We start from the raw sequence: 9946 nt of genomic DNA, 5'->3' as shown, positions 1-9946 counted from the left end.
CCCTGAACAATCCGCAGTTCGGTTCATACATTTGTTTTCTGTGTGTGTGATTTGGATTTTAGTCATCGGTCTGTGCGATTCAGGGTACACACGATGCGTCCTGTGAAATAATTCTGTTGGGTTTGTATTTCCCGAGCTGCGCACTCATCATAGAAAGCGGTGAATCGGTCATCAGTGAGCCATAGTACTGTAGGAACGTGCGTGTTAACTCAACATAGAACAAACATACGACTCCAAACCTTTACAATTGTATTTCATTAGGTCTAACTCTAATTAAAAGCTCCGAGTATTTCATAGAAACTGTGACAGGAAAGCTGATATTTCTATGCAATAAATGAAATATCGGTGCAGGATTCATTGCTGGATCTTTAAAGCAGCCTGTTTCCTAAGAAGGCCTCGTCGTGTGTGTCTTTTTAAAATATTGTTTGCATGTTCCTGTGATTGTGTTTTTATTTACAGCTCTCGGTGTCTCCAGAAGCGCTCTGGAGACACCGAGAGCTGAAGTGTCCGTGAGCAAAACACCAACTCCTTATCAGCTCCAGGGGGCTGCCTGACCCCTGCTCTGTGGAGAACAGGGGAGTCTCCCCATCAAACGTGTTATTTATTACTATCATTTTTGGACAACTTTCTTTGGCGCAGAGACGCACGGCTGTCCCCAATTCCGCACACGCAATTACAGCTGTACAAAAGGCACGAGAGGTATTTCTTTTTATAGTTAATGACTTACAAAGAGCATCGATGAAGATGAATGAAAAGAAAGAGATAAACTTAAAGTCTGTGTTTATTAAAAGTCGGAATCGAGCGAACATGCTGCTGAAGAATGCAAATAATGAAAAGTTGATTTTTTAATGAATTTTAAAAGTTGTTTTTATTGAATGACACCATTTACTGCTTTGATTTGTTAAACTGGTATTTTAATACAAAGCGGAATATGACTTATCAATTCAGAAGAAAAACAAACTAAATAAATAAATATTGCTTAAACCGATGTCCTCACAATCCGGTTTAAATTAAACTATACATTTGTTCTACAAAGATTCCTTTCAGTTTCTCCGCACATGAGAAAGGTTGGTGAAGCAGACTTTGAGTTTACCCTCCGCATCCTCTGCTCCTCTCTCCTCTCCCTCCCTCTCCCTCTCGCTCTGCCTGCGCGCTGTTTTTCGGGGGCTCCTTATAAATAAAATCCACCGTCCCGGTTCCTCTCCTTATTGGTCAGGGTGGAGCCGTTACCTCACTTCAGGGGCCAGTGACGCAAACGTCTCACGTATTCCTTCTATTTGCGCTCTTCTTGTTTCTTATTGAGAGTCTTTGCTGTCGGTCAGAGGAGAGAAAAAAAAGCGGATTCGCGACGAACCGAGAGTGCAGGACGGACCGGGTGCGCTCGATACTAAACACTTCCCATCCCGGGAGAGAGCGGCGCGACGAGAGGCATGTCTCTCTCTCTTCTCTCTCTCTCCTCGCTCTCTCTCTCGCTCTCTCTTCTCTCTCTCCGCCCCCCGCGCACATACACACTCACGCCCGCGCGCACGCACGCTCCGCATACGTCTCCACTTCGCCGTAGTAAATTACGGCATTGATCTTAACGGCGAGTGCGGATCTGTCTCTTGTGTTCGCCCTTTCTTCGACGGACCGACTTGGAGAAACCCTCGACAGAGAAGTAAGTACAAACATGTATTAGTTCATATTGTATATATTATATTATATTATATATGTGTGTGTGTGAGTGAGTGTGTGTGTGTGTGTGTGTGTGATTTGTCCGACTGCATCTTGTTCTTTGTCACTAAACTTTCACTGTTAGTTCATGGAGACGGTCCATCCTCGTCTCACATCGCGCATCCACATGGGTTACTTGGATTTTGGACTATTTCCCGAAACTATTTCTGCTCGTACCGACTTTAAGCGCGTTGCTCTCAAACTGCTCCTGATTTCTGTCAGCGAGTCAGCGTCAACTAAAACCTCTGAGGTCTGTTTTAAAAGTAAAAAGTGTTTTAAAAAGGGGGGAAAAGGAGGTGTTGGTAAGTGCTTTACTGTCATTGGCAGTTTATTGCAGAGTTCAGCTCGCAGGGTTTGACGCACCTGCCGTTGCTTTTGGGTTTCGTGGTAGTTTTCGGTCAGCTGATGATTAACAAGTAATTCAACTCTTCTCTAATTAAAGCACATAAAGAACTCTGAATAAGAGACAAAATACTCCTGCTTCCAAGTCAAATAAACGTCTTCCCAGTCCATTTTACTGATCTTTGGTGAAGTCATTCAGCATCCACCTTTGTTTCCAGAGAGGCTACTCACACTTCATCTTTAAAACAAGAGCAAAGTGTTTTGGAAACAAGTTGATTTATCTAAAGAAAACTTTACAAGCTTGATAATAAAAGAATAAACGGCATGTTGTAATGGAAATGCTTACAGCTTTTGCCAGCAGAGCTGCCGCTGTGGAGTCCTTATTGTGGACAAATTGTTGTTCGGACCATGACAAACATTTATCTGCTGTATATTTGCCGTCCATAATGCTGCCGTGCGTAAATGTAACAACTTGTGTTTTCTGTCTCTGGACAGCGGAGCTCTGCGCTCAGTGCGCACACAGTCAGTACAGCGAGGACTAAAGATCCACTTCTCACTGGAGCTATCAGTAATAACCACGTTATTTGGTTCCTCTTTGAGATGCAGAAGGAAGCACAAGGTGTGCTGATTATAACCTCCATCTATTAGAAAAAAAACTTTTATTAATAAAAATCATTTTGACCTTTTCTGTTTGTAATTTTAGTATTTTTATAAGGCTAAAACATCCGGATAATGTTTAAAACTAACAGGCGTTACTTTCCACATCATACCTACAACAAAGAGAATTTAATTTAGCCATGAGCCACCACAGGCTTACCTCTTAAATGGAAATATGCCATTTACAGTTACTACTACAGCTACTTCCCATTTCAGTTCTCAATTGCAGAGCAAGTTATTCCTGCTCTTTAAATTCAGATTAAAACCCACGTTTCTGTTTTACCACACACACTCTCACATCATCTTTCACAGACTGTACATAAACGCAAAAGGTTTTTCAACTTCTTGTCTATTTAAACACCGTATATTGCAGCAAGAGTCTAAGTCTGAGTCTAACTTTGATTTTTAAGATATTAGTAACAGAAAAGGTGATGAAGGCATTTTCCTCCTCTGTTGTCTTGTGTTTCACTAAAGCAGACACGAAACATTTGCTGGTTTTACACCGATGATCCCTCAAGCTGACCTCGGACACAAATTTCAAAATAACCAAGTTTTCAAGCTCTTTGGACCCCCTAATCTAAACTGTTTGCCTTGCACTCTCTCTACCTCCCCTGTGTGTGTGTGTGTGTGGAACCAATAATGCAAACACAGAGCAATGTGTGTATGCATGTACTGTATGAGTGTGAGTATCTGGGTCACTGCCGGGCACTGTGTTGAGGGGCTGAGTGTTTTTCTGAACACCTCTCGTGTACAACACTATGACTCGGAGTTAGTATTTTCTGCCTCTCTTTAATATATTTCTGTCATTTCAACTGTGGAATTAAAACTGCTCTACCAAACTGTTGGAGGAAGCAGCTTCAATTTGTGAAATATTTCCATAGTCTTGACCCTGAAATCACTTGCAAAACAGATGCAAACATGTTACAAGGAAAATGCTGCCTGCACGCGCGTGTGTGTGTGTGTGTAAAGTGTGAGCAAATATTGACTTCAACCTGTTTTTAAAAAATGGCCAAGGTTTATTTTTTGTGACGCCTTTCATAGAAATGTTTTCCATTTTAATATATTAAAAAGGTTTAATTCAGCTATGGTCAGAGACTTTTGTTTCTGGCAGAAAGGTTATGATATCCTGTACTTTCTGCTGAATTTTTTTTGCAAGTATCTCAGTCAGTCTAATCCACTGATAGGTGATGGTTCTGGATATGAATGAAGCCATCTCTTCAACATTTCACTTCAACACCCCTAGGATAGTTTTAGGTGTTTCCAGAGCATCAATAGAGAAACGTAACCTTTATGAGGTGCTTTCACCACCACCACAGGTGTCCCTCTCTACACTTACAATGTAATTGTTAAGATATATTCACTCATGACAAAAAAAAAGCCTATTATGTGGAGAAATTGTTAAAATATACCAAAAGTACAATAACATAAAAATTCACTTCTTTTAAAAATGTAAGTACCTTTTAAAGAAAGAAAATCATTTTAAAAAGTAAAAAAGAAAGCACACCAACAAAAAAAATCATTTTCTTTCTTTAGAGTGGATTGAAATCCCTTTGACAATAAGAGAGAGCCTGTCGATTCTTCACAGCTCCTCACAAGATGCAGAAATCAAGGTTGCCCCTCAGGAGAGGAGGAGGAAATAGGAAATTATTTTGGTTATTACAGGCAGGTGTTACTTCTCTGTGGGAATATCTCCTTGAACTATTTTAAAAAGTGTGTTTCTCTCAATGGTTCCCTTGGCTTTTGGTCACGATATGTACTAAGGGTAATTGTTTGAATTTGGCTTAGTGAGAGATCGAAAAAGTGGCTGCCATATTCATTTTTGTCAGACACGTTGGTTTGAATTGTTTGAAATTTTTGTGATGGTTCACAAGTGGGAATTTTTACACAAGATTTCTACATTTATGTTGGAAAGAAAAAACTTATCTGTAGTCATCTAATCTCTCTTAAGTGTGGAGAATTTGTAATTCTGATATTGTTCTTAAATATAACAAAACGCTTAAGACCAAGTAAACTGATTTTAATTACACAGGTTTTTAATTTGAGCGCTAGTATATCTCACAATTGGAAATCATTTTCAGAAAATTTCCTTTCTATATTTTTATAATGAAGAGTAATTGAATTGATCTACCAGCATCAATGATTGGGCTTCTCTCTGACTGAAAAATAAAAATTTTATGCAGAATTTTGCCAAATGATCAAGATTTCATTTTGGGAATGAAACCTTTAATAGTCTCTGTAGCAAAATGGCACTTTCCAGGTGACATGAAAAGGTATTAATCATAGCAATATGTGTTTATTTGTCTGTTGTCGACCAGGTAACTCCTCTCATCCTGCATGCGTCTGTGAGGACCCCTGGTCATGTCCGTTTAGCTCCCCTGCGTGATGCCTGATCATGACAGCACCACCCTCCTAACCAGACAGACCAAGCGCCGACGTGTCGACATTGGGGTGAAAAGGACTGTGGGTAGCGCGATATTCACCCGCGCCAGGGAGACCCTGCTCGACAGCATGAACCAATCGCACAGCATCGATCAGGACGGAGACTGCTCGCTTGTCAGTCACGGCCATGGGGGTACCAACGGTGACGGAGAGAAGTCAAATGTTTTGAGGAAGTTGCTGAAGAGGGCCAACTCGTACGAAGACGCCATAATGCCTTTCCCTGGCGCGACCATCATCTCTCAGCTACTGAAGAATAACATGGGAAAGAATGGAGGGAGTGACTCCGGCTTTCAGGTATACACAAACACAAATACAGGGACTGGTGAGGTGTTAAGTCAATTAACCAATTTCAGTTTTAGATAATTAATGATTGGTTTTAGTCGCCATTTCATTGAATCAACCTGCATTTTACTCCTCCAACAAACACAGGCCACTAATTTAGTCTTTAATTCCCATCCATTGATCCATTACATTTTTCAATTGTTTATTAATTCAGTACTCCTGTCCTCCATCACAGGGGAGTGGAGCTCTGTCCAGTGGAGGCTCAGAGATCCAGGCAGAGGATGTCTGCAGCAACTCCTCCCGTGACCAGGATAGCCCCTCTGACTGCCTCTCTCCTGGGCCTCCTCTTCCCCCTCCGCCATCCTCCTCCTCCTCCTTCGGGCGGCCACCACCTCCTTCGAGCCATAAAGGCTGTCGGAGTGAAGGCCCTTCGTGCAAGCGTGACGAGTGAAAAATCATCCCGGTATGAGTTCACTCAACCCACTGGTCGGCCAAACGCTGCGACCCACAACGCAAGAAAGCGCAGCAACAACAGCAACAGCAGCAATGACCACCGAGGAGACAGCAACAGTCACAACATCAGCAGCCACGACCACAGGCGAAGTGACGGCCCTTCTTCCCTCCTGAGCTCTCCAGGTTCGCGGGTCGGTGTGGTCAGCGTTGGTGAGGTTTACAGGGAGAATAAGAGAAAGCAGCGCCTGCCACAGCAGCAGCACAGCTTCACCCAGCTGGTGTGTTCAAGGCAGGAGCAGAGACAAGAAGAGAGACGGCAGCTCAAACTGCAACTGGAGGACATGCAGGTTGGTAGCAGAAACCTGGATTTCAGGGTCTCAAGGAAGGCCAACTTTTCAAAGTGGCATAGATTCAAGGAGTACATACATGACATCCTATTCCTTGAATCTGTACCTAGAGAAAGCCAGAGCTGTGATAGAAAACCATTAAGCTCAGTGTTTCAGTGGCGTAGATGCACATGCAATAGCGCAGAGTATAGCAGAACAAAAATGGTGCAACAAACTTGGTTTAAAGAATTTTGTCAGTCCACCAAGTGGGTTAAGGCATACTGTACTATTTCAATATCTTCTTTGGTATATTTATGGTAACAGGTGACCTTCAGGGTTCAGAAGACGTCTTCTTTAACATTCTCTATCCTCTGTTGTTCAGAAACAGCTGCGTCAACTTCAGGAGAAGTTCTACCAGATCTATGACTCAGAGACAGAGGAAGAGGAAGAGAATGGCGAGAGCGGAGAGGCCGACCGAGGTAGAGAAAGAGAGGAGGACGGCAACTTGTCAGAGGACAGTATCCGATCTGACGGCCTAGAGGAGAGGCACAGAGACAGAGGGCGACACAGCCATGACGATCTGTCTGAGCTAGACCCAGGTCTGTTCCTGGACCGGGCCCGAGCCCTCCTCAGAGAACAGGCCCTGATAGATGGAGAAATGGAGGAGGATGTGGACGGCAGGGAGGAGGAGGAAAGGAATGGAGAAAGGGTGTTGAAGAGGAGAGGAGGAGCGGCAGGAGGAGGGGGAGGAGGAGGAAGGCAGTTAGCAGAGACCCTGAAGCAGGAGCTGAACTGTGCCGTGTCGCAAGTTGTCGACACCGTCGTCAAGGGCTTCTCCTCGCCCAAGCAGGCCGTCAGTCATCATCATGGCTGCCACAGCAGCACGCCAGCTGCACCCTCCTCTTCCTCCAACTCATCCTCTTCCTGTCCTCCACCTTTCGGTCCCCTCCCCTCCCTCACCCCAGACTCACGCTTTGGTGGTGGCGCCCTGGCCCTTAGTATGAATGGCGACGGCAGTCCCACTCCTAACTACCACTCCTCCAACCAGAGGCTGCACTGCTTCGGCGATGTAATCGTCCCAAGTCCGCTGGATTCCTTCGGTGGTTTGAGCGGCAGACTGAGTGGTGTGCCAACACCCAACGACCAAACAGAGGCACTGCCGTTGGTGGTGCGCAAGAGTGGCGGAGGAGGTGGAGGAGAAAACACCAACCTCTCTTCTGCTCTTCCTCCTCCTCCTCACCATCCCTCCCTACACCCTTCTCCCCTCACAGCCTCGCTCGGGTTTAGCCCTCCATCATTTCGCCACCCATTCCCTCTTCCCCTTATGGGGTATCCCTTTCAAAACCCACTGGGGTCACACGGTGGTGGAGCTGGCTACCCTCCAGGGCCCAAAGACCACCATCGGTCCTCCCCCGATTCCATGGACATGACCCGGGAAACTGTCAGCCTCAGAACCAAAATGGCATCACTTGGAGGGGGCCACCTCAGTCACCACCACCATCACCACCACCACAGGCAAAGCTCACCAAGCCAACATGGGCCAGAGGGTCTGTCCCTGTCCCTCATCAAATCAGAGTGTGGGGACCTGCAAGACATGTCCGACATATCGCCCTACTCAGGCAGCACCGTATCCTTAATACTGTGAGGTATTGAACCTGTGTGAGTGTTGTGAAGTGATTTACACCTTCAGAAAGAAGCTTTTAGACTTAGGTTAGGTTTCGGTCTTAAGAGAGTTGAGATTAGAATTGATCTGTGTCCCAACTCCATATTACATACTAATTCTGACCTGGTTTTTAGTATCCACTGCGGACAAGATTCAGTACGCTCAAAGCTGTTGCACACTAAATCAACTCAAAGTTTTGAGTGCAGTTGATAGACACTATGGTCCCAAAAAGGAGTGCACAAAGGAAGTAGATAAGTAGAGAATACAATGGACAATATGACCTAAAATATAGAGTATATATATATATCATGATACATTATCATTTCGGTGGAAAAAAGAAGAAATTTTCTTCTTGACGTTGGGTCATTTGACTTTTTGACTTAATTAAATGAGGTCAGATTATTTTATTAAGGACATATTACTTTTGTTAAACACTATCAAGTAAAGGATAATTATTGTTAGTATAAAGAACATCCTTACTTTTACTTTTTGGTTCATGCAAGGAGTTTAAATCTGCAATAATTTGATTTCCCTGCTCCACAAGAGTCACATTTTTAATGCAGTCAAACACACTGAGGCCCCTTAGAGGCGGCAGCAGCAGCAGGCAGTAGTCAAAGAAAGTCTTTAATATCAATTAATCTGCATTAATTGGTTCCTGCTCTAACCCTCTTGTTTCCCAGCTGAGTGGGGAAGATGAAACGGGGCGCGATGGGTCTTGCAAGAGGGGGAAGATTAAACAGGTCGCATGCTGCTCTCTCAAGCTCTTTTAAGTCTGTGCAGCAGGTTGTGGTGTTTAAAGGTGCTGAGAAAGGCTAGAGAGCTCCCTCTTCAACACACACACACACACACACACACAGTCTGAGACACTCTTGTGCTGTTAGGTTCTCTTTCATCACAAAGACTTTGTACATAAATGCTCAAAGCAAATCATATTTCTCTGTGTCTGTGTGGTGTGGTGTGTGTGGGGGGGGGTAAGACATGGTACATAGGAGCTCAAAGCTAATCATATTTCAAAGAGCGCGGGAGAGGAACAGGTGAATGCTTGGCCTTATCGATGGAAGCTTTTAAATGTGTGTGTATAACATAAGACGTGTAATATCTAAAATGTACACGCTGATCTCCTAGTTGTTTCCCTCCCTGTCGTCGGTCGCTCATACTCGCTTTCATTTGTTGGCCTTTGCTGGCAGTTGATCGGTAGCTGTGTGTGTTTTGCTTCTTTTCACAGTCTACACACACACACACCAACACACACACACACACAAACACTCCCTTTCATGGCGTGTGCATGTGGACAGGTGTTTGCAGGTAGCTGTTTATCTTTTCGTTCCTAACCTTTCATATGAAGAGGGCTTCTCCCGGCCACTACGCATGCACACACGTTGACTGACACATGCACATATGCACGCACACACACACACACAGAAATGCACACATGCACGCTTGGAGAACAAAGTGAAAAGAAAAATAAGACTTTGAACCTAACAAATAGGAACTCCTTGCAGCTGTGATGGGGATGTGATCACAGTGTCGTCTTCAAAGCCAATTTAGATGTTGCTTTAATTAAAAAAGAAATATTTGACACGTCTCTTGATCCTGCTGAGCTGTTTCATTCCAAAATGCTTTTCCATTCATTTGGAAGAAAAAAAAGTCTTTGAAATTGGACATTAGTATTTCAAAGATATTGACCACCCTTCAACCCTCCCTTTTTTATTTTGTAGGTAAAAGAATCTAAAAATGTTTGATTTCATTTTAATAACAGCAATCCTTTAAAAAGAGTTAATTCACTTTCAGAAGAAATGTATTTTCCCACTATGAATTCAGTCAATTTATTAATTAATATTATATAATAACTTCGGAACAAACTATAGTGATACTGCTAGTCCTGAAATGATGATGATTAATCATTATAGTGGATGGACAGAAACTTAATAAAACAATTTTCAAAAGAGCAAAAAGCATCTCCAATATGAGGATTTGTTGCTGTTCGTTTTCTTTTGGACTGTTTGCGTTTTGTGATTGTGACAGGTATTTTATTTCACTATTTCATGGCATTTTATAGACTAAATGATTA

The 9946-nt window shown here is 43.4% G+C and overlaps 1 protein-coding gene across 1 annotated transcript in view; it reads left to right on the top strand.

Moving 5' to 3' along the window:
* Positions 1 to 1545: 1545 nt before the first annotated feature.
* LOC118339968 (prospero homeobox protein 1-like) overlaps positions 1546 to 9946 on the top strand; it is a gene marked incomplete at its 3' end in the record, with an annotated part of 11760 nt that continues 3359 nt past the window's right edge. Inside the window, 5 exon segments of the mRNA XM_035677804.1 lie at positions 1546 to 1657; positions 5028 to 5445; positions 5669 to 5838; positions 5840 to 6233; positions 6595 to 7839. Of these exon segments, the coding sequence (XP_035533697.1) occupies positions 5095 to 5445; positions 5669 to 5838; positions 5840 to 6233; positions 6595 to 7839 (2160 nt within the window).

Source organism: Morone saxatilis, unplaced genomic scaffold (assembly GCF_004916995.1).
Source record: "Morone saxatilis isolate NCDOM2014 unplaced genomic scaffold, NCSU_SB_2.0 Contig6, whole genome shotgun sequence".
Classification (NCBI taxonomy): domain Eukaryota; kingdom Metazoa; phylum Chordata; class Actinopteri; family Moronidae; genus Morone; species Morone saxatilis.
This window is presented reverse-complemented; position numbering and strand designations above follow the sequence as displayed.